At 45.5% G+C, this 25,233-nt stretch overlaps 1 protein-coding gene across 10 annotated transcripts in view; it reads left to right on the top strand.

Moving 5' to 3' along the window:
* LOC308469330 (uncharacterized protein) overlaps positions 1 to 25,233 on the top strand; it is a 32,409-nt gene extending 7,176 nt beyond the window's left edge. For 3 of the 10 annotated variants that reach the window (XM_080991601.1, XM_080991600.1, XM_080991597.1), the window contains exons 2-12: positions 1,159 to 1,339; positions 3,851 to 4,043; positions 7,079 to 7,253; positions 9,150 to 9,580; positions 11,713 to 11,821; positions 12,910 to 13,020; positions 15,318 to 15,440; positions 17,024 to 19,207; positions 20,572 to 20,633; positions 22,052 to 22,130; positions 24,018 to 25,233. In XM_080991601.1, the coding sequence (XP_080847727.1) occupies positions 1,269 to 1,339; positions 3,851 to 4,043; positions 7,079 to 7,253; positions 9,150 to 9,580; positions 11,713 to 11,821; positions 12,910 to 13,020; positions 15,318 to 15,440; positions 17,024 to 19,207; positions 20,572 to 20,633; positions 22,052 to 22,096 (3,504 nt within the window). In that variant the 5' untranslated portion in view covers positions 1,159 to 1,268 and the 3' untranslated portion in view covers positions 22,097 to 22,130; positions 24,018 to 25,233. Of the gene's footprint in view, positions 1 to 223; positions 998 to 1,158; positions 1,340 to 3,850; positions 4,044 to 7,078; positions 7,254 to 9,149; positions 9,581 to 11,712; positions 11,822 to 12,909; positions 13,021 to 15,317; positions 15,441 to 17,023; positions 19,208 to 20,571; positions 20,634 to 22,051; positions 22,131 to 24,017 lie in introns of those variants that run through there. The other 7 variants (XM_080991599.1, XM_080991598.1, XM_080991604.1 and 4 more) reach the window with 7 other exon arrangements.

The raw sequence follows: 25,233 nt of genomic DNA, 5'->3' as shown, positions 1-25,233 counted from the left end.
TGGTAGCTTTGAGAACACTGTCCAACCATCTCGTCCTCTGCCGTCCCCTTCTCCTTGTGCCCTCCATCTTTCCCAACATCAGGGTCTTTTCCAGGGGGTCGTCTCTTCTCATGAGGTGGCCAATGTATTGGAGCCTCAGCTTCAGGATCTGTCCTTCCAGTGAGCACTCAGGGCTGATTTCCTTCAGAATGGAGAGGTTTGATCTTCTTGCAGTCCATGGGACTCAAGAGTCTCCCATGAGTGCCTTTCCCCCGCTTTGTTCCAGCAGAACAAATAAAATGGTTACTGTTGAATCAACTCCCTTCCCCTAAAGGTTGTGGAATGTTAGACTAAGCAATTTCCCTAAAGAAGGAATTGGTCAGCCTGCAGCCTAACAGTGTGGGGTAGTGGTTAGAGAGAGTCAGGCTAGGAGACCAGGGTTCAAATCCCCGCTCATCCATGAAGGGTGTGACTTCAGCTCAGTCCGACCTACCTCACAAGGTTATTATGGGGTATAAATGTAGGCTTGCCATAAGTCTGGAATCTCCTGGACTTATCCAGAATACTGCAGCCGCAAGCAGTGTCTGGGCGGAAGCCGGCAAAATGTCTGGTCAAATCCAGACATATTGCAGCCCATGTGTTGGCAGTGTCGTTCTTGCCTCAGAAATAGCTCAAAAACTTCCCATTTCTTTGCGATTTTGCTAAAAAAAGCTCAATGACTTCTCCTCTCCGGATTTGAAATATGACAACCCTAATGAAATAGGAAGGGAGGGAACCATGTACACCACCCCGAGGTCGGTTTGCTCAGTTTTATTCCCTACCCCAAATAAAGCGCTGAGAGGTGAATATTTGCATTTAATGCCTCTTTTGTTTCCTCTTTTCCAAGGCGTTAGCTGGAGATGTCCTCTCATTCTTTGCCCTTGAGATTCTCTCTAGAGGGTTAAATCCACCAAGTCCAGATTCCTAGAGGAATACCTGTCTAGGAACCACAGATGTGAATGGTCAAAGTCCTAGACAGGCAAGACATTGACTAGGCTCTTGCATACTACCATAGTGGCAGTATTCTCAGTGGAAAGAACCCCAGCAATTGAGGGGTCTTGAGCACCATCCTGGACCCAGTGTGCTTCTGGAAATATGGGCAAGAGGAACAAACGTTCTGCTTTGCCATTTTTTTTTTAGGTTGGATCCAGCTCTTTTCACCTGTACACTCATAATGGCTGGAGTTAACACAGAGACGTAAACGTCCATCTGCTCGTTGGGTCAACCTCAGAAGGAGTTCACGCGCAGACATGGCGAGCTGTTGCTCAGTGCCCAGGTGCAACAACCGGCGTTGGCGTGGATCCCATGTCACGTTTCACAGGTAAGCTGGGCCACCTGGAAGGAATTGTGGTGGGTGGGGTATGAATGATTGCAAAATCTCCTCCTGCCTTGCTCAAATATAGTGCAGTTCTGTGACACAGTTCTGGGCACCACCATTTAAGAAGGATGTTTCATTGTACACAGGTTGTACAATTACAATAAAGGTATTTATTATTATTATTATTATTATTATTATTATTATTATTATTATGTCGACAAGCTGGAACGTGTGCAGAGGAGGGCAGCCAAGATGATATGGGGTCATTTACGCCGAGTAAATTGGCAAAAATGTATAAATCCAAATCAAAATAAGTGTTGGAAATGTAAAGAAAAAGAAGGTTATTTTTATCATATGTAGTAAGGGTAATGCTTACAGGAAAATGATATATAATGAATTGAAAAAGATGTTTAAAATAACGTTTGTAAAAAAACCCGGAAGCTTTCCTTTTGGGAATTATAGAGACACAACTATCTAAACTGTATAGAATTTTTTTAATGTATGCAACTATAGCAGCAAGAATGTTACTTGCCTAAAATTGGAAAGAAGAAGAAGTCCCAGCAAGAGGAGAACAGATACAAAAACTTAAAGAATTGGCAGAATTAGCGAAACTTACTGGAAAAATAAGAAATCAAGATAACATACTTTTTATAAAAGAATGGAAATGGTTTATTGAATATTTACAAAAAAACTGTAAACAGATAAGAACATTGGCAGGATTATTGTAATAACCTGCAGTTTTATAAGAGTATATAGATGAATAAATGAGCAAAATAAGTTAATTTGGTTATACAGAAAATATTAAAAATAAATTGAAGAGACCACAGAAAGAGGGGGGGAGGAAGCCAAGGTTTGAAATGTTGAAATGATTGTAAAATTATTGCAATGTATAAAATTGAAAGTCATAAAATAAAATAAAATAAGACGATCAAGGGTCTGGAAACCAAGCCTTACGAGGAGTGCTTGAAGGAGCTGGGTATGTTTAGCCTGGAAAAGAGGAGACTGAGGGGAGATAGGATAGCCATCTTCAAATATCTCAAGGGCTGCCACATGGAAGATGACGGAAGCTTGTTTTCTCCTGCTCTGGAGGGTGGGACTCGAACCCCTGGCTTCAAGTTACAAGAAAGGAGATTCTGACTAAACATTCGGAAAAAACTTCTGACAGTAAGAGCTGTTCAACAGTGGAATGGTCTCCCTCGGGGGCTTTTAAGCAGAGGTTGGACGGTCCTCTGTTGTGGATGCTTTCGCTGAGAATCCTGCCTTGCAGTGGGTTGGACTAGATGACCCTCGGGGTCCCTTTCCGACTCTACAATTATATGATTCTATGACACTGTACATAAGAAGAGTTTGGCTGCTGGATCAGGCCAGTGGCTCATCGAGTCCAGCATCCTGTTCTCTCAGATGTTTCATGGAGAAACCCACAAGCGGGATCTGAACCCGACACCACTCTCCCCTCCTGCGATTTCCAGCAACTGGTATTCAGATGTAGTAGAGATGGAACATAGCTGTCAGGTTAATGTAGGTCCTGTGTGAGTGTCTGGAGGCGGTTGGAGGATGGATGGCGGCTAACAGATTGAGGTTGAATCCTGACAAGACAGAAGTACTGTTTTTGGGGGACAGGAGGCGGGCAGGTGTGGAAGACTCCCTGGTCCTGAATGGGGTAACTGTGCCCCTGAAGGACCAGGTGCGCAGCCTTGGAGTCATTCTGGACTCATAGCTGTCCATGGAGGCGCAGGTCAATTCTGTGTCCAGGGCAGCTGTCTACAAGCTCCATCTGGTACGCAGGCTGAGACCCTCCCTGCCCACGGACTGTCTCGCCAGAGTGGTGCATGCTCTAGTTATCTCTCGCTTGGACTACTGCAATGTGCTCTACGTGGGGCTACCTTTGAAGGTGACCCGGAAACTACAACTAATCCAGAACACGGCAGCGCGACTGGTGACTGGGAGCGGCCTCCGAGACCATATAACACCGGTCCTGAGAGATCTGCATTGGCTCCCAGTACATTTCCGAGCACAATTCAAAGTGTTGGTGCTGACCTTTAAAGCCCTAAATGGCCTCGGTCCAGCATACCTGAAAGAGCGTCTCCACCTCCATCGTTCTGCCCAGACACTGAGGTCCAGCACCAAGGGCCTTCTGGCAGTTCCCTCACTGCAAGAAGCCAAGTTACAGGGAACCAGGCAGAGGGCCTTCTCGGTAGTGGCGCCCGCCCTGTGGATCGCCCTCCCACCAGATATCAAAGAGAAAAATAACTACCAAACTTGTAGAAGACATCTAAAGGCAGCCCTGTTTAGGGAAGCTTATAATGTTTAATAGGTTATTGTATTTTAGTGTTTTGTTGGAAGCCACCCAGAGTGGCTGGGGGGACCCAGCCAGATGGGCTTGGTATAAATAATAAATTATTATTATTATTATTATTATTATTATTATTATTATTATTACAGTAATAGTCTATGGCAATTTCCACAACTACATGAATGCCCAACTCTTTAAAATTCAAAACAAAATTGTTTCAGGTTTCCTCTCACAAAGGAAGACCAGTTGAAAAAGTGGCTCGTGAACATCGGACGTCCGAACTTCACTCCCTCGTACAATGACGTCGTGTGCTCAGAGCACTTTAGGAGGACAGATTTCTGGGGCAAAGTGGCTTCCGGGCGGCGGGAACTCAAACCCGGAGCAATCCCAACTGTCATTCATCGACCGAAAAAGGTGAGGGGATTTATTTAATTTTTTAAAGAGAAAACAGGGTGCGCACGTGCCGTACATTTAAACTACTGGGAAGTATAGTTTGTTCAGGGTGTTGGGGGGTTGTAGCTCTGTGAGGGTAAACTACAGTTTCCAGGATTATTATTTTTTGAGAAAGCCGTGTACTTTAAATGTACTGTGTGTGCAAAGCCTGATGGTCCAATCGATGATCAGGAATTACTTATCTGTGTTTTTATCTTGTATTTTTATCTTGTGAACAGCCCTGAGGTCTTTGGATGAATATAAATCTAATAAATAAAAATAAAAATAGAGAAAAACAAGGCTGGTATATAAATCTAATAAATAAAAATAACAATAATAAAAACAGTCATTGTTATTTGATTTAATGTACCCTTTAAAAATATAGGAATGGGGTAAGGCAAATTCCTTCCTGTTATAAGAAAAAACTGCTCCCTTTCCCTTATGGGGTATTCCTGAGCCCAACCCTATCGGAGGAGAAAACAGAGGCCAGCCAGAGTACATTGAGAAGCATAGTTTGAAGTTTATTCAAGGAACTTTTGCAACAGGGTCCCTACTCCCCACACGCAGGAGGGAGGAGAACCCAGAGCAATGGTGTGCAAGTCCTTTTATAAACTTTTGAAATTGCCCACCCTGTAGTCCAAGACCCACCCCCACCCTAAAAAACCCCCCATCATACATACATCACAGAAGGAGCCAGTCTACAGCAGAAGTCCTATCCTGCCAGGATACCTGATAATGGTCACTGATTGCTTTACCTGGGCAGCCTGGCCATTCTTTTGTCATGGTTAATACTTTAGCTCCTGAATCCAGGTCACAGGTTCACCCTATTCATACACAAATACGCCCTTAAGACAGGATTTGTAAGGAAGAAGACAATGGAAAGGCTTTCCCCATTTGCCTCCTTTACTGCAGAGGAATATTTGAGGTCATTGGGAGAGTCAAAATGGCTTCAGGATTACTCTTCTGTGCTGTTTCAGACTCATGGTTCATATATTTAGATATGTGTCCCTTTATGAATATTTCTTCTATATTTGAGACCTTAAAATTCTTATAACAACCGGAACAACTAACTCACTCTGAAACTCACCTACAGGTGGTACCTAACACCAAGGAAATTAGCGCTAATACGCCCAGGAACCTCACCAAAATGCTGGAGAGGGTGCACCTCCACAGGCACATACCTCCATATGTGGTGGGAGTGCCCCAAAATCCAACTATTCTGGACAACAGCCATACGAGAAATATGTAAAATAACTAAGCAAGTATTAGAAATCACCCCAGAACTGGCCCTGCTAAACATCTTCCAAGACAATAACGCCCACTTACACCACAAAGAACTCGTAACCCACCTACTTTCAGCAGCCAGAAGCATCATAACTAGACACTGGAGAGACCTGTCAGGAGTAAGCATGGACCAGTGGTACCAAATAGTATGGGAAACAGTCCTACTAGAAAAATGAACCAATAAACTGAAACTGACATGGGGACAAATAGAAGAAGATGCCTTTATCCCCTTTATCACATACACAGCCCAATAATACAATGACAAAAATCCAACAACAGCATACAAATCAATATGGCTAACCTGATTCAAAAACACCCACCCACCTCACTCACACACAAAAACAAAGTTCACCACAGCCAATCACAAACAAACAACCACACCCTAGGCCAACCCCAACCTTTCTCACCACCAAAGGAACACAAGTGAATCGCAGAGAACCTGCACAAGCGACGCTGACACAAAACCCCACATATATTAAGCAAATTAGAAACATTGCCTCCCAACCCCCACCCCCACTCACCTTTCCCCCCTCCACCTCTTTCCCCCTTTTCTTCCCAATGTAACCCTAACGCCTCTGTCTTGGAACGTAAACATCATTGTGGAAATAATAATAATAATAATAATAATAATAATAATAATAATAAATTTTTTATACCCCACCCATCTGGCTGAGTTTCCCTAGCCACTCTGGGCGGCTCCCAATCAAATGTTAAAAACAGTACAGCATTAAATATTAAAAACTTCCCTAAACAGGGCTGCCTTCAGATGTCTTTTAAAGATAGGATAGCTGCTTATTTCCTTCACATCTGAAGGGAGGGCGTTCCACAGGGAGGGCACCACTTCCGAGAAGGCCCTCTACCTGGTTCCCTGTAACCTCACTTCTTGCAATGAGGGAACCGCCAGAAGGCCCTCGGAGCTGGACCTCAGTGTCCAGGCTGAACGATGGGGGTGGAGACGCTCCTTCAGGTATACAGGACCGAGGCTGTTTAGGACTTTAAAGGTCAGCACCAACACTTTGAATTGTGCTTGGAAACGTACTGGGAGCCAATGCAGATCTCTCAGGACCGGTGTTATGTGGTCCCGACGGCCACTCCCAGTCACTAGTCTAGCTGCCGCATTCTGGATTAATTGCAGTTTCCAGGTCACCTTCAATAATCCTTTAATAATGGCCTCGGAGCTCCTATAAGTGCCCTGCTGCTAAATCAGGCCATTGGTCTACCTTGCCCCAGGCTGCCTAACCCAGAGGTAGCCATTGTGTTCACTTCCAGATTTTGTGGAATACAACTCCCATGAGCCCCAGAAAGCACGGCCAATTGTCGGGAATGATGGGAGTTGCAGTCTACCACATCTGAACTACTTTTTGCCTGTTTCAAGTTTGAGGAAACTGTAGTCCCTGCAGCATCCCTGACCATTAACCTTGCTGGCTGGGACTGATGGTATCTGAAGATATACTTCATTAGCGATCATAAGGAGGAGGGGAAATAAAGATGTGTTCCTATCGGTCTGATGCTCTTTGGTTTGTTTTACGTTTGCAAATGACAAAGGCAGAAGGGCAGAAGACGATTTGCAACCAGGAAGTCTTGCAAATGGGCCTGGCTTTCTGAGACAGAGACTCTCAACAGGCCAAAATCCAAGCTCTCTTCTCCCACAGCAAAAGCGGCTTCGGTTGCTGCTGTTGTTGCATCTTAGGACTGCTTCCTAACTGCTCTTTGTTTTAACTTTCCTTTTGCAGGGCTCTGGAAAGGGTCTGGCTAAAACGAGAAAGAGCCTTGTCCGGCGTAAACCGCCCGATCTCGAACCAAGCAGCCAAACTTTGGCAGTCGGCGAAAGCGATGTTGAAGCAGCAGCAGCCTCCAAGAGCGACATTGTGATCCTGGAGCATTCGTACTCGGCCCCGGCAAGCCCAGGTGAAGCCAGGCAGTCGATGCCACAAAAGTTCATAATAAGTGACAGGCCTCTGTGAAAGATGCTCAGCTTGGTGCTGCTAAGCAGAAGAATGTTTTAATTATTTGGAGGGGGGAGAGAAGCGTTCAAAGCCCACTTCTTCCTGCAAAGACCTTGGAACGACCCCTGTGTCCTCATAGCCTATGGAAACAGCGGAACCTCGGTTCCCGAACGCCTCCGTTGTCGTACGTTTTGGTTCTCAAACGCCGAAAACCCGGAAGTAAATGCTTCCATTTTCGAACATTTTTCGGAACCTGAATGTGCGACGCAGCTTCCTTGGGGTGCAAGGAGCTCTTGCTACCAATGGGAAGCCGCGCCTTGGTTTTTGAACATTTCGGAAGCCAAACAGGCATCTGGAACAGATTTTGTTCAAGAACCGGGGTACCACTGTATGTGTAACTCAGCCTAGTATGGCGCCCTCTTGCTAGGGCTTCTGGGAGTTGTAGTCCGCAATGGCTGAAGGGCACCAGGTTGAGGAAGGGTGACGCAACAGTGGCCTAGCGAGAGTCCTGGGGGCCAGGTAAAATGCCATAGGGGGCCACATTTGGATCCCATCCCTGTGCAGTCCTCTGCCACTGTTCTGCATGGGTTTTATGTTGGTTTGTGTTGCTTTTATGCTCTCTGAATACCATTTTAATAAGCATTTTGTTATTTATTTCTAGTGCCTTTTATAATTTCTTGTAAACCACTCAGAGGGAAGGGATGTAGTTCAATGCAGGTTCATTTCCCTGTGTTCTCCGAGTAGGCCTGAGGAAACCTCCTTGCCTGAAATCAGGGTGGATTTGATTTAAATCGAATCGATTTAAATCACGATTTAAATCACTATCACTAGTCAGTAAGACTTGATTTAAATCATGTTTTTACAGAAAGACTCATTCTTGCTGGTATAGCCTTAATATTTACAACCAGATGAAGGTTTCATTTTTGAAATAATAAATTTTTAGAGAAGTTTTTACAGCTATTTCAAAAATCACTGATTTGGTTATACAAAGATATGAAATTATTGTGAGGTTTAATAAGTTAACTGTTTATATTTGGACAGCTTTTCTGCTGTATTTTATTGGAAGGAGAAAAGTAATCATTTCCTTGATAACAATTTAAACAATTTATTTAACTGGAACAATAACATTATAGCATATGTATCCATGTTTGTAAACTGGTGTGGTCAAACAATTTTAAAAAAAACTTAGACTGAGTTTTAGCACAAATGAAAAACTTAAAACAAATCCTTATTTCCTGATGAATAGCCTTTGGACTATAATGTAACTTAAACAGAAAACTATTTTTAGAAAGTTTTTTCCTCCAAAAGCATTTTATTTTAAAAATCTGATTATTATTTTTTAAATTAAATCAATTTTTTAAAAAACCAAAACCATTGATTTTTACCCACCCTGCCTGAAATATTTGACAGCTGCTACCAGTCAGTGTAGACAGTACAGTGGTACCTCGGGTTACATTCGCTTCAGGTTACATACGCTTCAGGTTACAGACTCCGCTAACCCAGAAATATTACCTCGGGTTAAGAACTTTGCTTCAGGATGAGAACAGAAATCGTGCTCCGGCGGCGTGGCGGCAGCAGGAGGCCCCATTAGCTAAAGTGGTGCTTCAGGTTAAGAACAGTTTCAGGTTAAGTATGGACCTCCGGAACGAATTAAGTACTTAACCCGAGGTACCACTGTAGAACTTTATAGGCCAATGGTCTAGTCTTGTGCAAGGCAGCTTCCTTTGTGTCGTGGATGGTCACGATAGAGGAATGAATGGATGGATAATGTGTGGCTTTTGCTCTAGTATGGGAAACTGCCCTCTTGACTCGTCTCACGATCAATTTTTATCTGGCATGCCCCCCCTTTCCTCTCCAGCCTCTTCCGCCTTGGATCTCCGGGTGGCGTCGATCCGGGAGAAAAGCAGCGCCGCAGACTCGGAGGCGAGGAAAAGCCCTCGGCTCCTCCAGGCGAGGATCAGGAGAGAATGCCGGGAGAGGTCGGGGCCAAACGTCCCAGAGGAGCCCATCGACAACTCGGAGGCCCAGCGCCAGCACTTCCGCCAGTTCCGCTACGAGGAGGTCAAAGGGCCCCGAGAGCTTTGCAACCGGCTCTGGGACCTCTGCCACCAGTGGCTGAAGCCCGGGAAGCACACCAAACTGCAGATGCTGGAGCTGGTCATCCTGGAGCAATTCCTGGCCATCCTGCCCCGGGAGATGCAGGACTACGTCAAGGAAGAGGGACCCACGGATTGTGACCACGCCGTGACGCTGGCGGAGGATTTCCTACAGAGTCAGCAAGAGGCAGAGGTGAGCCCCTTTTATCCCAGCTGGTGATTCCAGTGGGCTTTGCTCAGATCCTCTTCTGGTCCCAATTCTGGTCCCCGGTTGAGCCTTCAATGTGGCAGTTCCTCCTCGCCCCCATATCATTTTTATTAAGTCTCCAAAAATATTTCAACGCGTTTCTCAACGTAAACATTTTTTTAAAAAAACATGCTAAGTTTCTTCTTTACTTCCCACCTCTCCTTTTCTGATTTTTTTTTCTTGTTGTCCTTTTTATGAGCTGTTTATAACACACATACAGTGGTACCTTGGGTTACATACGCTTCAGGTGACATACGCTTCAGGATACATACTCCACTAACCCAGAAATAGTGCTTCAGATTAAGAACTTTGCTTCAGGATGAGAACAGAAATCGTGCTCCGGCGGCGCAGCCGTAGCGGGAGGCCCCATTAGCTAAAGTGGTGCTTCAGGTTAAGAACAGTTTCGGGTTAAGTACGGACCTCCGGAATGAATTAAGTACTTAACCCGAGGTACCACTGTATTTTTATTGTTTAAACCCCGCTACCGTTAAATGTTTCCACTGCTTATGCTTCAAATCCTGCCAGCGACTTCATATATGGGTGATAATTCGATAGATTGTCCATCAGTGGTCAGGGACGCGGGTGGCGCTGTGGGTTAAACCACAGAGCCTAGGACTTGCCAATCAGAAGGTCGCCGGTTCGAATCCCTGCAACGGGGTGAGCTCCCATTGCTTCGTCCCTGCTCCTGCCAACCTAGCAGTTCGAAAGCACCTCAAAGTGCAAGTAGATAAATAGGTACCACTCCAGCGGGAAGGTAAACAGCGTTTCCGTGCGCTGCTCTGGTTTGCCAGAAGCGGCTTAGTCATGCTGGCCACATGACCCAGAAGCTGTACGCCAGCTCCCTCAGCCAATAAAGCGAGATGAGCGCCGCAACCCCAGAGTCGGTCATGACTGGACCTAATGGTCAGGGGTCCCTTTACCTTTACCATCAGTGGTCTCCATTCTTCCTTAAACACTTCTGTGCTGTTAATTTGGCAGTTACCTTTGCTATTTCTTCAGAGTGGCAGTTCCTGCCCTGAGGAACTCCACGCCACTAGAGACTCGGCAGGAATCACCCCTACTTATGTCGGCAACTGGCCTTGATGGCTGTGCTGTACCTCCACAGTTAAGAGGCAGTAAAGCATTTGAGGGCCAGTTGTTGTTGTTGTTGTTTGTTGTTGTTAATCCCAAGGAAGGAGAGTCCCCAACCTCCTGAGGGAGACTCTTCCCCTGTCAAACAGCTCTTACGGTCAGAAAGCTTTTCCTGATATTTAGTCAGAATCTCTTTTCTTGTAACTGGAAGCCATTGGTTCGAATCCTACCCTCCAGAGCAGGACCAAAAAAATTAATAAATTCCCTCTTCCATGTGACAGCCCTTGAGATCTGCTCAGTCTCCTCTTTTCCATGCTGCACGGCCAGGGAAAAAACAATGTTATCCAGGGTTGTAAAGACTGCAGAGAGAATAATTGGGTGCACTCTTCCCACCTTAGATCAAATCTATGCTGCCAGGTGCCATTAAGAAAGCGGCAGAGATAGTGCAGGATAGTACGCACCCCAGAAATTATCTCTTTCTGCTTCTGCCTTCTGGAAGAAGGTATAGGATTATAAAGGCCAGGACTAGCCGTCTGAGAAACAGTTTCTACGCAAATGCAATTCTGGTTCTAAACGCAGCATAAGGGGTCTCTATAGAATAGTGTATTTTAAAATGGGGTTTCAGAGTTTTTAGGGGGTTTTGAATGTTTTATGTAGTTTTTATGTAGTTTTATGTAGTTTTTCAATTTCATTGTTCTGCATGGGACAATGACAATAAATATATCGTATTGTAATATACCCAGCTCAGAGTGGCCTAAGTCCTACTCAGAGCAGACCCTGTTGAAATCAATGGCCCTAACTTAGTCACGTTCATTAACTTCAGTGGGTCTACACTGAGTAGGGCTAGCACTGGAGACAACCTTGGTTGGAGCTGCCCTCTCATACCTCCCTCCTTGATCTCAGGGTTGTGGGTTTGAATCCCGCATTGGGCGAAAGATTCCTCGGGGTCCTCTATGACTCTATGATCCATTTGCGCTCTCTCTCTCTCTCTCTCTGCCCTGTTTCAGGAGGGAGTGACTGATTTGTCCAAAGCAAAGAAGACTCCCTCGCAAGCTCGGCGTACGCCACAAGCCAAAAGAATTGTCAAGAAGGAGGACGGGGATGCTGCCACACTGGGTAAGAGTTTCTTGTGTCTCTGTCATGGGGGAGTATACAGGTCCTGGGACAAGATTAACCCCTGGCTCTTCTCGCACCAGGCCAAAACTTTTGAGAACTTGCTTTCTCAATCTGCTAGTCCTCTGTGAGGGAAGCACTTGTCTCTAGCCTCCCTTTATTGAAACACTCCCATATGCAGATGGCATTTGAGATGTCTTAATTATTATTATTAATTATTATTTATACCCCGCCAATCTGGCTGAGTTTCCCCAGCCACTCTGGGCGGCTCCCAATCGAGTGTTAAAAACAATACAGCATTAAATGCTCTGTTGGCAGGCACAAAGAGATCCTGCCTTTCAATAATACTAATACTAATACTACTACTACTACTACTACTACTAATAATAATAATAATATTTATACCCCGCCCTCCCCAGCCAAGACCTGGCTCAGGGCAGCTAACACCAGGTATAAAAAACAATTGATTGAAATACAACTTAAAAAAACAAGATTAAAATACAACATTAAAATGCAGCCTCATTTCAGTAGAAACGCAAATCAAAAACTTTTTTGGGGATGGAAACGTCAAGTCTTCACCAAGGCATAATAATAATAATAATAATAAAATAATAATATAATGGAGGACCACAGATTATTTAAAAAAATCTATCTATCTATCTATCTATCTATAAACCTATCCATCTCTTTAGAACAATGAAAATATAATTTTAATTTGTATTTATAGCCTGCTTTTCATCAAATGGTCTCAGATGAGTTACAGAAATACAGCAATCAAAATAACTACAGTATATAATTGGAATACTTGCCTTTGACTTTCAGGTGTCTCTCGATAGCCTATGTAGTTGTTTATAATTTTCTCGAGTAGCTATTCGCCTTAGCGGTTGTTCTGTTAGGGATGCCATATGTGCAGAAGAATAATCATTATTATCATTATCGTTCTTTTATTATTTGTACCCCGCCCAACGTATATAAAAAGCATAATAAAACGTCGCAAGTTAAATCGCCTGCTTCCTTCCTTTCTGGGAGAGGGACAGGCTTGTTCATTCTAGAATTAATTCCATTTATTTCCCTTTCTCTCTCTCCTCTAGAAGACGTGACTGTGAGCGATGGCCGGGCAGAGGGCATTTCGGAGGAGGTCCTTGTGCCCGAAGAAGTCGTATCGCAGGAGGAAGTCTCCACTGTGGTTGAGGCTGCTGAAAGTGGGTCCCCATTATGGATATTCGGGGTAGTTCCAGGGGGTCCCCGTATCGCCAGCCACGCCTCTGTTGGAGACAGTGTCGTATAGTGGTTAGAGCAGAGGGGAGGGGGGCAACCTTTCTCAACCTGTGGGTCCCCAGATGTTGCTGAACTACAACTCCCATCACCCCTAGCTAGCAAGACCGGAGCTCTGGGATGATGGGAGTTGTAGTCCAACAACATCTGGGGACCCACAGGTTGAGAACGGCTGGGGGGGGGGAACCTGTGGACTCCAACTCCCATCATCCCCGGTTGCTGGCCATACCTGCAGGGGCTGATGGGATTTGTAGTCTGGGTGGCTTTTTCTGGGGGGGGCCAATGGTTTTCCATCTGCCTGGCCTAACCCTCAGGTTGCAGGGAAAAAACAAATGTGTTTCATTTGAGCTTGCTGGAAGGAAGCTGAACTAAAAATGTCGCCGTAATGTAAAAACAGGTGGCCGTTTACCTGAGAGTAAGCCTCATTAAACTCAGTGGGGCTTACCTCTGAGGAGACATATAGGTTTCCGCAGCCAGCGAACTCGCTTCCCTGCGTCAAGGCATAGAAGGCTTGGATACAGTGTTCATATATATTTTTATTTTAAAAAAAGAATCCTGTCACAGGATTATTTGGGGGATGGGATTCGCAATGTCATTAGGCCTAAAAAATAAGACACTTTTCTGCTTGGTCGAAGCCTGTCAGGATTCAGAAAGGGGCCGGGCGAAAAGCTCTTAAGTTATTATGGTTTTATTGCTGCAGAACACAGTGATAAAGTGGTGTAGAAATGATTGTATAAATAAATAAAATTAACAAGCCAGCCTTGGGTTGGAATTTGGCTTCCTTTTACCTCCTCCCTTTATTTAACAAAATTAATATATTGCTTAAGCAGCTGCACCTCGAAGCGGTTTACACGAAATATAAAATATGTGTTAAAATTGCCGGTAAAACCAGATGTTGAAAAACAAGCTAGCCTTGAAAATTTAAAAATATAGTTTAAAAATATAGGGTTGTAGCCAACTAAATTTTACATTGAGTAGATCCGTTTATAGCAATTAATTTTAGTCATTAACTTCATTGGGTCTGCTCTTGAGTAGGACTAGTTTTGGATACTTTTTGTATATTTTCTCTGACCCATAAGATCAGACCCTATTATTTCAGATTTCCTGTTTTTATTTGTTCCTGATTTGTAATGCTATTTACCTATTTTTTGTTTGGTTTTGTGTACTGCTTAGGGCTTTTTTTAAAAAAGTGGTTTCAAAAAGCTTTTAAATAAAACAGTAAATAAATAACTTTGAGTAATGAATGAGGAGCATAGCTTGTGGGCCGACAAAGTGAAGCGTAACTCTTCTTGGCACGAGGGAACATGTTATAGTTATATAAAAGTCTAGCAGGAACCGAAAACGAGCAGCCGATAGGAAATAAAAAGGAAGAAAATTGGGGAAAAAATCAAGGCTAAAATGATGAAATATTTTTTCGAAATGTAATTTGGAAATGTACGTAATATTGAGCAGCTCATAAGGATGGGAAAGGAAACATCAAGATGGTGGGATGGGATGTCACTTTTAAATTTGTATTAAATTTGAATTAATTTGATGCTAAATTCATTAAACATTTTAAAAAGCAATAAAAAATATTTTTGGGGGGAGGGAGGGAGAGAACAAAGGGCACAGCACATGATCAACAGTTCATTGAAAATTCCCCCTTAGCAGGATTGCAACAGCACTTGTAACATAGCAAGTATTATGGAGACAATGGAATTATACAAAACATAAGATTATTCAAAAAGATGCAGTAGAAAAGGTTTAATAATAGGACTCATAGGGGGAGGTGGGAAGTCCAGAGATTTGGAGGAATCTGTAAATGTGGGTGTGTATGGTTGTATTGCTATAATTTTATAATTCTAAAAACAAAAAAAAAATTTAAAAATAAAATAAAATCCCCCTTTCAAAATGCCACCCCTTCAAAATACCACTGCCGGCTCCCCAGATTTCCCTGGGCAAAGTGAACGAATGCATGCTCTCTTGAAAGCAATAATTTATTAGCATGCTTCCCTGTTCAGACAGCCTCCACAGCAGCGCATGTGGTTAGAGATTGAAAGCAGGCCCTGGTTCAGATCCGAACTCAGCGGTGACTAGAGTTTGCCAAGTAACTTTGGGCCAGTGACTATTTCTTGGTGTCCCCTTAAGTTCCTTGGGAGAGGAGAGGGGGAAGTTGATGTATAAATTCAAGCCGCAACTAAACCGAGGCTCCGTTTCTCTCGTGTATCTTTGGGGTTTTTTTTAGCAGGCACCGTGATGGGGAGCCAAGGCGAGGAGGCGAAGCCCTGCGAAGAATTGCCAGGCGGAGGCGAGGACAAAGGCGGGGAAGAGAACAGAGCGATGGAGAAAGAGACTCAGACAGTGGCAGGTAGTTGAATAGAAATGAGTGGCAGTAGCCAAGGTTGGTTTTTGGGCTTGCTGCCCATGGTTTGAGGGGAAACGATAGGCCAAACCATGACTTAGCTCCTGGCAACGCAGCAACTGGAGGACTGGAGGAGGAGCAAAGTGTCCTACTTTCCCCGTGCTGCGCATTCCCCTTTTAAGTCATAGTTAAGCTTAACTATGGCTTAGTGCAGGTGTGGAGAACGTTTTGGCATTCTAGATATTGCTGAACCACCGTTCCCACCTGCATGGTCAATGGAACACCTTATTTATTTTGTCAAACTTCAGTGCATTTTGGGAAATGGAAGAGGGGACTTGTTCTTTGAGGGGCCCCCTGCTTTGAAGACCTACATTGGATCCCAGTAAGTTTCCGAGCACACTTTAAAGTGTTGGTGCTGATCTTAAAAGGCCTAAATGGCCTTGGCTCAGTTTGCCTATCTCTCAGCCCGGACACTGAGGTCCAGCTCCGAGGGCCTTCTGGTGGTTCTCTCACTGCGAGAAGTGAGGTTACATGGAACCAGGCAGAGGGCCTTCTTGGTAGTGGCGCCCGCCCTGTGGAACGCCCTCCCATCAGATGTCAAGGAAATGAACAACTCTTTGACTTTTAGAAGACATCAGAAGGCAGCCCTGTTTAGGGAAGTTTTTAATGTTTGATGTTTTATCGTGTTTTTTAATATTCTGTTGGGAGCTGCCCAGAGCGGCTGAGGAAACCCATCCAGATGGGTGGGGTATAAATAATAAATTATTATTGTTAAAATTATTATTACCGTATTTTTCGCACCATAGGACGCACCGGACAATAGGACGCACCTTGTTTTAGAGGGGGGAGAACAAGAAAAAAAATTTCTCCCCCTCTCTGCCCAGTGCCCCTTCAGCGAAGCGGCAGGAGGCGCTGCGCAGAGAGGGGGAGAATTTCCCCCCTCTTGTTTTTCCACTCTAAAACAAGGTCCGTTCAAGGTGCGTTCAGGCGGCTACCTTGGAAGCCTGGAGAGCGAGAGGGGTCGGTGCGCACCGACCCCTCTCGCTCTCCAGGCTTCAGGTTCCTTTCGACCTGCTCTTTGGGGCTGGCGGGGGGAAGCCCACCACCAGCCCCAAAGAGCAGGTCAGGGAGCAGCGGAAAGGCGCAGCAGAGAGGCTCCTGCCATAGCCGCGCGTCACCTCTCCAGCTGGGAGAGGGTCGCGGGGGGCTTCTTTAGCCCCACACGCGCTCTCTCGGCTGGAGAGGTGACGCGCGGCTATAAGAGGCTCCTGCCATAGCCGCGCGTCACCTCTCCACCCGGGAAAGGGTCGCGGGGCTATGCTGTCTTTGCTCCATAGGATGCACACACATTTCCCCTTCATTTTTGAAGGGGAAAAAGTGCGTCCTATAGAGCGAAAAATACGGTATTTATTGCCATGTTGTTATCGATGGGAACATGTGCTTGTCATTCATATTTCTCGTAATTGTAGCAAATGGTTTGCAAACACTTACTTAATGTAGGTTTTAGAAAACATTGGGCCCAGGATTTCAGTGTTTTTCATTTAGCTTGTGAGATTTCATCCCATCTTGTAATCTTTCATTTAATCCAGCAGGAAGCGACCAAGCACAGAAGACCGAAGATGAAAGCTGTCAGGCAGAAGGACCTGGGCAAGCAGGCAGTGGTGCGACGTCACTGGAAGACTGTGAATGTGATGGTTTGCAGGGTCTGAACCTCACTGTTCATGAGAGGTCTCATATGGCGGAGAAGCCTTTTGGCTGCTCCAAGTGTGGGAAAAGCTTCAGCCGCAAATCGCTCCTTCTCGAACACCGAAGATCTCACCCAGGAGACACGCGATACGGATGTTCCGTTTGTGAAAAAAGGTTCAACAAGCGAGCACGCCTCATTGCACATGAGAGATCTCATACAGGAGACAAACCCTATCAGTGCTCCGACTGTGGGAAGTCCTTTGGTCAGGAAGCATCCCTTGCTACGCACCAGAGGACCCATACTGGGGAGAAACCGTACGAGTGCCTCGAGTGTGGGAAAAGTTACCCGTGGAAAACATCCCTTGCCGTACATCAGAAAATCCATGCGGGAGAGACCTACACCTGCCCCGTCTGTGAGAAAAGCTTCAACCAGAAATCGTTGCTTAGGATACACAAGAGAATCCACACAGCCGAGAAGCTGTACAAGTGCTCCGATTGCGACCAGAGCTTCACCCTTGAGAAATACCTGAATGCGCACAGGGTGAGGGCTCACACCCGAGAGAGGCCGCACGCCTGCGCCCATTGCGACAAAACCTTCATCTTCAAATATTCCCTCATCGAACATCAGAGAATGCACACAGACGAGAGGCCCTTCAAATGTTCAGACTGCGGCAAGCGCTACAACGGGAAAGCGGCTCTCGTCGTACACCAGAATACCCACGCGGGAGAGAAACCCTATCTTTGCCAAGACTGTGGTAAGAGCTTCAAAACCAAATGTGCCTTGACCGGACACGAGAAGCGCCACAGAGGAGAGAAGCCCCACAAATGCTCGCACTGCGACAAAAGCTTCTATTGGAAGCATCGCCTTATTTTACACGAGAGAATCCACACAGGAGAAAGGCCGTACCAGTGCCCCGAGTGCGGGAAGAGCTTCCGGTACAGAAACAACTTGACAAAGCACAAGAGGAACACGCACGAGACGATTCGCACGGGGGACAGGACCTACCAGTGCTCGATCTGCGGCAAAAGCTTCCGATGGCGGCGGAGTTTCATTTTGCACGAGAGAGCCCACACGGGGGAGAAGCCCTACAAGTGCCCCGAATGCGGGAAGAGCTTCATGAGCAGAGTGTCCCTCATAGTTCACAAGAGGATCCACACGGGGGAGAGGCCTTACCAGTGCCCCGAGTGTGGGAAGAAGTTCATTAAAAAACAGGCCCTCAGTAAACACAAGACAGTCCACACAGGGGAGAGGAGATACTTGTGTACCGTATGCGGACGGAGGTTCTCTAACAAAGGCAACCTGATCCGGCACATGAAAATCCACACCGGCGAGAAACCGTACGTCTGCCCCATATGTGGGAAAAGTTTCATTCAGAAGGTGTGTCTGATTGAACACGAGCCGACCCACAGCAAAGAGAAGCCCTACGTCTGCACGGAGTGCGGGAAAAGGTTCAAGCGGAAAAGGGGGTACTTGTTGCATGTGAGAATGCACAGAGGGGAGGTGCCCCGCGAAAGCCCCAAGAAAAGCCTCAACGGCGGGGAAGCTGTCAGCGCGAGCCCCAGGCCCCCCGCCAAAGAGAAGTCCCACCCTTGTTTGGACTGCGGGAAGAGCTTCCACTCCGAATGCCACCTTATTATGCACCAGAGGACGCACACGGGAGAGAAGCCGTACCAGTGCACCGAGTGCGGGAAGCGCTTCAGCCAGCAGTCGTCCCTCAACACGCACCAGAGAGTCCACACGGGGGAGAAGCCGTCACTCTGCACCGAGTGTGGGAAGCGCTTCCACAACAAGAGCAACCTGGCGCGGCACCAGCGGATCCACACGGGGGAGAAGCCCTTTGCCTGCCCCGAGTGTGGGAAAACCTTCAACCAGAAAGCCTCCCTGGAGGCCCACAAGGCCACCCACAGCAAAGAGAGCCCCTTCTCGTGCGCCGACTGCGGGAAGAGGTTCAAGCTGAAGGTCTCCCTCCTCGTGCACCAGAGGACGCACACCGGGGAGAAACCCTACGAGTGCCTGCAGTGCGGGAAAAGGTATATCAGGTGCTCACAGCTGAGGAGGCACGAAAGGACACACATCATGCAGACAGGTGAGAAGGGGCAGCAGGAGCTGGTTGCCGCGATTGTCGTCGTTAATTAAATTTGCATACTGCCCTTCACCCGTAGATCTCAGGGCAGTTTACAAAATTACAATACAGTGGTACCTCGGGTTAAGAACTTAAGTCATTCTGGAGGTCCGTTCTTAACCTGAAACTGTTCTTAACCTGAGGTACCACTTTAGCTAATGGGGCCTCCCGCTGCCACTGCGCCGCTACAGCACGATTTCTGTTCTCATCCTGAAGCAAAGTTCTTAACCCGAGGTACTATTTCTGGGTTAGCGGAGTCTGTAACCTGAAGCGTCTGTAACCCGAGGTACCACTATATGAAAAACACAAAACACATAATAAAAATAAGAACAAAAACAAACCAATAACCCCACCGCCCTTTCACAATGTATTTTTTAAAAGGGCATCAGATGTCAATCAGCCAAAAGCCTAATTGAAGAGTTAATGTTTTTGCAAACAAGTTGTCATAGAATTGTAGAGTTGCAAGGGACGCCCTGCAATGCAGAAATCAATAAAAGTGGAGGTAGAGTATTGGACTAGGAGCTATGAGACCAGAATTCAAATACTGCTTTGGCCCCAAAGCTCACTGTGGAGAAAATGGTGGGAGGACGTTTGTTTATTATTTTCATTTCATAGCATTTATATATTGCTTGATAACAAAGAATCTCAAAGTGGTGGTTATTGTTGTTGTCAGTAATGCCAATAATAAAAATAATAATATTAAAGAAATAAACCCATAACAATAATATTAAATGAATCAACCTGAACACACTGGATAGGTGAAATGTCTGACTGAAGAACTCTTTCCCTCTTCACTGTTTTTGTCATGGCCTCGTGGACCACCTGAAATTCCCGCAGTGGGAAGTGGGGGCTGGACTGTTCAGCCCGATTCAGGGATTGTCAGTCTCTGTTTACTTCATCCTGTACTTCTGCCTTGATCAGCCTTTTTCTACCTGTGTTGTTGAACTACAACTCCCATCAACCCTAGCTAGCAAGGCCAGAGCTCAGGGATGATGGGAGTTGTAGTCCAACAACTACAACTTTCTTCTTCCACCTAAACATTAGGAAGAACTTCCTGACAGTAAGAGCTGTTTGACAGTGGAATTTGCTGCCAAGGAGTGTGGTGGAGTCTCCTTCTTTGGAGGTCTTTAAGCAGAGGCTTGACAACCATATGTCAGGAGTGCTCTGATGGTGTTTCCTGCTTGGCAGGGGGTTGGACTCGATGGCCCTTGTGGTCTCTGCCAACTCTATGATTCTATGATTCTAACATCTGGGGACCCACAGGTTGAGAAAGGCTGGCCCTAGATGATCGTGTTTTGACACAAGCCAAACCTCTTTGTCCATTTCAGAGTTGGTTGCTGAACCTGTTGAAGTTACAGAATTTCCTGTGGAAGCAATAAGCACTGCTGTGGTAAGAAATGAATTGTTGTTGTTTTTTCAGTCGCTAGAGAAACTTTAAATATGCTGTCTTCTTTCTCTCTATGGTGAAGTCCCACTAAGCTTCGTGACATGAAGGGATGTGTCTGTGGATACAGTTCCTCTGCCAGCTTCAGCTTGACTGCCATTATTTCTTTATTTAATAATAATCTTTTTATTATTTATACCCCGCCCACTTGGCTAGGTTGCCCCAGCCACTCTAGGCAGTTTCCAATACATGCATACCTGGTCGTCGAACACCTTGGTACTCGGACGGTTTGGCTTCTGAACACTGCAAACCTGGAAGTGACTGTTCCGGTTTGCAAATGTTTTTTGGAAGCTGAACATCCGACGTGGCTTCCGATTGGCTGCAGGAAGCTCCTTGGTTTTTGAACAGTTTCAGGAGTCAAACAGTCTCCCGGAATGGATTAAGTTCGACAACCAAGGTACCAGTGTGGTGTAGTGGTTAAGAGCGGTAGTCTCGTTATCTGGGGAACTGGGTTCGCGTCTCCGCTCCTCCACATGCAGCTGCTGGGTGACCTTGGGCCAGTCACACTTCTCTGAAGTCTCTCAGCCCCACTCACCTCACAGAGTGTTTGTTGTGGGGGAGGAAGGGAAAGGAGAATGTTAGCCGCTGTGAGACTCCTGAAGGGGAGTGAAAGGCAGGATATCAAATCCAAACTCTTCTTCTTCTTCTTCTTCTACCACTGTGCATATAAAAACACATATAGTGAAATCAATGTACAAAAACTTTACAGGTGTTGTTTATTACAAGGAACTAGAGCACAGTTAACATTTGCTTTTCATTTTGAAGTAAAACCTGCACTACCAGCTACTCTGCAGTGTAAACACACCACTGATTTTACCATAAAGTGTGCATCACCCTGAAAAGGGTAAAGGAAAAACACAAAAAAATGGCCTACAGTATGAAGACATGACACAAAAGGAAAAAGCGATGGGGTGGGAGGAAGAAACCACAAACTCAAGCGGCAATTCTCAGAGGTTGCACTTTATTACCAGGAAAATTTTGGGTCCCACCTGGTAGTTAATTGTAATTATGATGCTACAAGGGGCATTTAGTGCTGCAGTCCTATGTATCTTTGGAGCAAATCCCATAGATATCATTGGGACTTGTTTCTGAGTAGACATATATTGGTTCACAGGGAAGTTCATGCCTGCATTGTGCTCTCTTGGACATAAAAAATCTCTTTCCAGGCATCTTGCCACTTGCCCCTCCCACCCTGTGTGAGGAAAGCTGCTTTTGCAGTGCAAATGCACACATTTGAGGTGGTAGTCTGTTACATAGGCTGGGCCTGCTTGTGCCAAGATGGATGGAATGTAGTTCCATTCTTTGAAAACAGGAAGAGCCTGACTGGGAGATGGTAGCCTTCTTCATTCTCATTTTCATTCCAGATAAGTGTGGATGGTGATTTATTTTTTGTGCAAACTACCGCATAGATTCCGACTGGCTACACGGGGGACCGGAGGTGAGGTAAGACCACTATTCTATCAAAAGCCACCAAGTCATTCTGTGACTCCAGATCTTTCCTTTTGTATAACTAATACCTGAGATGAAATTATCTTTTTAAAGATTTGGAACAGTTAGTTGTTGTTGAGTAGATAATCCCTAAATATATTCCTGGCTTGTCTGTTACCGATGGGGTATCCATGGGGGTTTAGTCAGATTAGTCCAGTGTTCTTCATTCTCGGGTCACTAGATGTTCTTAGACTACAACTCCCATCATGCCCAGCTAGCTATCTTGACTGTCTGATCTCTTAGCCTCCCCCTTGATCTATGAGATCCTCTGATGGGGCTTCCCCACAGTGCCAAGATTCATTTGACCTTCACTGGGGACTGAGCTTCCATCGCCCTGTGGAACTCCCTTCAGGAAGAGGTTCAGCAAGAACCGTCCCTCCCTTTTTTCAGAGGTCTTTTGAAAACGATATTGTTTACACAGGTCTTTGCAGTATAAATTCTGCCTTTTTAACGAATCAATACTTGTTAAGGTTTTGTTTCTGTTTTTCATGTTTTTTGCTGGGGGGGGGTTTTATATGCATTTTACATGGGGCTCATCCAGCTGGGAAGGTAGCCCATCTATGAGAAGGAAGACACTGACCCTTAACCTCTACTGCCTTATGGGATATCTTCGGGAGGAGAAAAGGCTAAGGAGTAAAACCCTACACAAAACTGGAGTCCCTAAAATGGTTGGAAAGGGCCTTGTACACCTCCTTCTGGCAATTCCTGCAGCCAAGCCAAATGTCTTGCTCTGCTCTCCTTTGGACCACATCAATGAGGCTGAGAGGGGGGTCTTGTCGTCTTGGCATCCCAGAGCCTCCAGACACACTGCCCAGGCTCATGCCCTGGGTAGGTCACTTCCATGCTGCTAACACAGTGGTTCGACTTGACCCCCTGATGCGTTCTCCATTGTCCATCGAGACAAATGGAGGCCAGCAATTTCTATATGTCGTATACAACCTTGATGTATTTTTATGACAGTGTACCGTAGATTCCGGTGTACAGTGGTGCCTCGCAAGACGAAATTAATTCGTTCTGCGAGTTTTTTCGTCTTGCGAATTTTTCGTCTTGCGAAGCACGGTTTCCCATAAGGTATTAATGGTTTTAAGAAAAAGGAAACAAACTTGCAAGACGTTTTCGTTTTTCGTCTTGCGAAGCAAGCCCATAGGGAAATTCGTCTTGCGAAGCAACTCAAAAAACGAAAAACTCTTTCGTCTTGCGTGTTTTTCGTCTTGCGAGGCATTCGTCTTGCGAGGTGCCACTGTATTAGGCGACTGGGTGTATTAGACGACCCCCCCAAATTGGCAGCTGCAATTTGGGGATTTGTCTTATAAGCCCAGTCGCCTAATACGCTGCGCAGCTCTGCACCGGGAGAAAGCAGCCCGGCGGGCTCCGCTCCGTGCCACCCATACCCAGCGTATAAGACGACCCCCGACTTTTAAACCTCTTTTCCAGGATTAAAAAGTCGCCTTATACGCCGGAATATACGGTATATTAGAGCATTTTCTCTCAGTCTGGCATTGACTGTGGCTGACAGTAGTCCAGAACATCTGGCATTGGGGACCAGGTTGTCAAAGTCTGCATTAAATTAAATCCAGGCCCCCTTAGGGCTGGTGTGGGGACTGTTTGGCGCTACAGATCTTACTAGAACTCCCCTCATTAGGACTGGTAAGACCTACATTCAAATGCCAACCTTGCCATAGAAATGACTTTGGGCCAGCCTCTCTCTCTCTTTCTCTCTCTCTCTCTCTCTCTCCCACCCCCATCCTAACCTTGCTGTGAAGATAAAATATGTATCAGGGAGAAGAATCATCTGCATTTCCCTGAGCTTAGAAACAAATAAATTTTCACTTTCTTTTGCAGGTTCCTCGATCAAGATTGCCAGCCTGAAAATGAACAAAAAGAAGAAGTTTTTATTAATTTACGTATTACGTTTTTTTGTTATACTGCTCTGTGGCCCAAAGCCCTCTGTGAGTGGTTTATAGTTAAGTGCAGGTTTTTTAAAAAAAGAAAAAAGAAAAAGCACCGGAATATATGAAATTGCAATATATAACAGTATATAGATAAATGTCGTTAATAATGTAATTTAAATACACACACTCTGGAATGAAGTAAGTCTTCGGCTGGTTGGTCTTAGGCCCTCAGCCTCCACTTCCCTTTGTTGTGACTGCAAGGATAAAATATTGAGGGTGAGGGCATGTCCTCCTCATCTTTTAACGGCCAAGTTGGAAATGTGTCTATGCAAACGTACACCCATTAAATACATGTACGCACATATCTGTGCATGCTTGCCGAAAGACATCAGGTGGATGAACTTGATGAACCACTTTGTACTAAAGGTCCCTGGATTACGATCCTATCGCTGAGAGAGGTCTCCGTCCCGTGGCAACCTACCCATCGCATATGGCATGGCCTCTTTTTCCTGGCTGCTTGGCTATACCAAGATGATTATCTTTTAGAAGCGGTCTTCCTTGCACAGCACGGAGTCAGGAGGAGTGGGGTTGTATTAGTCACTGCTGCTGCCGCCTCTGTCCCATCCCCGCTGCCCCTCTCTTCCTTTTAGAGGCTCCTCACATTGTTTAGATTGGGACCAGGACGACTTCCTGTCGCAGACATTCGTTCCTCCATGTATTTGGGGAGGGAGGTACATGGCTCAAGACGAGGATGCCGTGGGATAGGGGTGGGGGCATGGCATGACTACCCAGAACATTTCTCCTCTCCCTAAGCCGATTCTATTCTAAAAGCCCAAACAAAGCGCTAGTTTAAATGGAAGCCCCTGAATCAGTTTACACCAAGCTACTATTTGTTCTTCTGCCTCCTCCCGCGGTCATTTCTTAAAAACAAAAATCGGTATAGAAAGGAAATAATAATAATAATAATATCCAGTTTGAATGTAACTAGTTGTACTAGCAAATTTACCAGCCCTTGTTCGACTTCTTGTAATTTTTTTTTTATAAAAAACACACCCTGCTTTGTAGTCATGCTGTAGACACTGCTCCAAGTGCTTCTAATTATTTTTGTATATCGGTAAGAGATTATTTTGAATCGCTGACTAAATAAAGCTATGTTACCTGTACAA

Source organism: Podarcis pityusensis (assembly GCF_964106645.2).
Source record: "Podarcis pityusensis genome assembly, chromosome: 2".
In the NCBI taxonomy this organism is placed as follows: Eukaryota; Metazoa; Chordata; class Lepidosauria; order Squamata; family Lacertidae; genus Podarcis; species Podarcis pityusensis.
The sequence above is the reverse complement of the archived record's forward strand: the minus strand, read 5'-3'. Positions and strand labels throughout refer to the sequence as shown.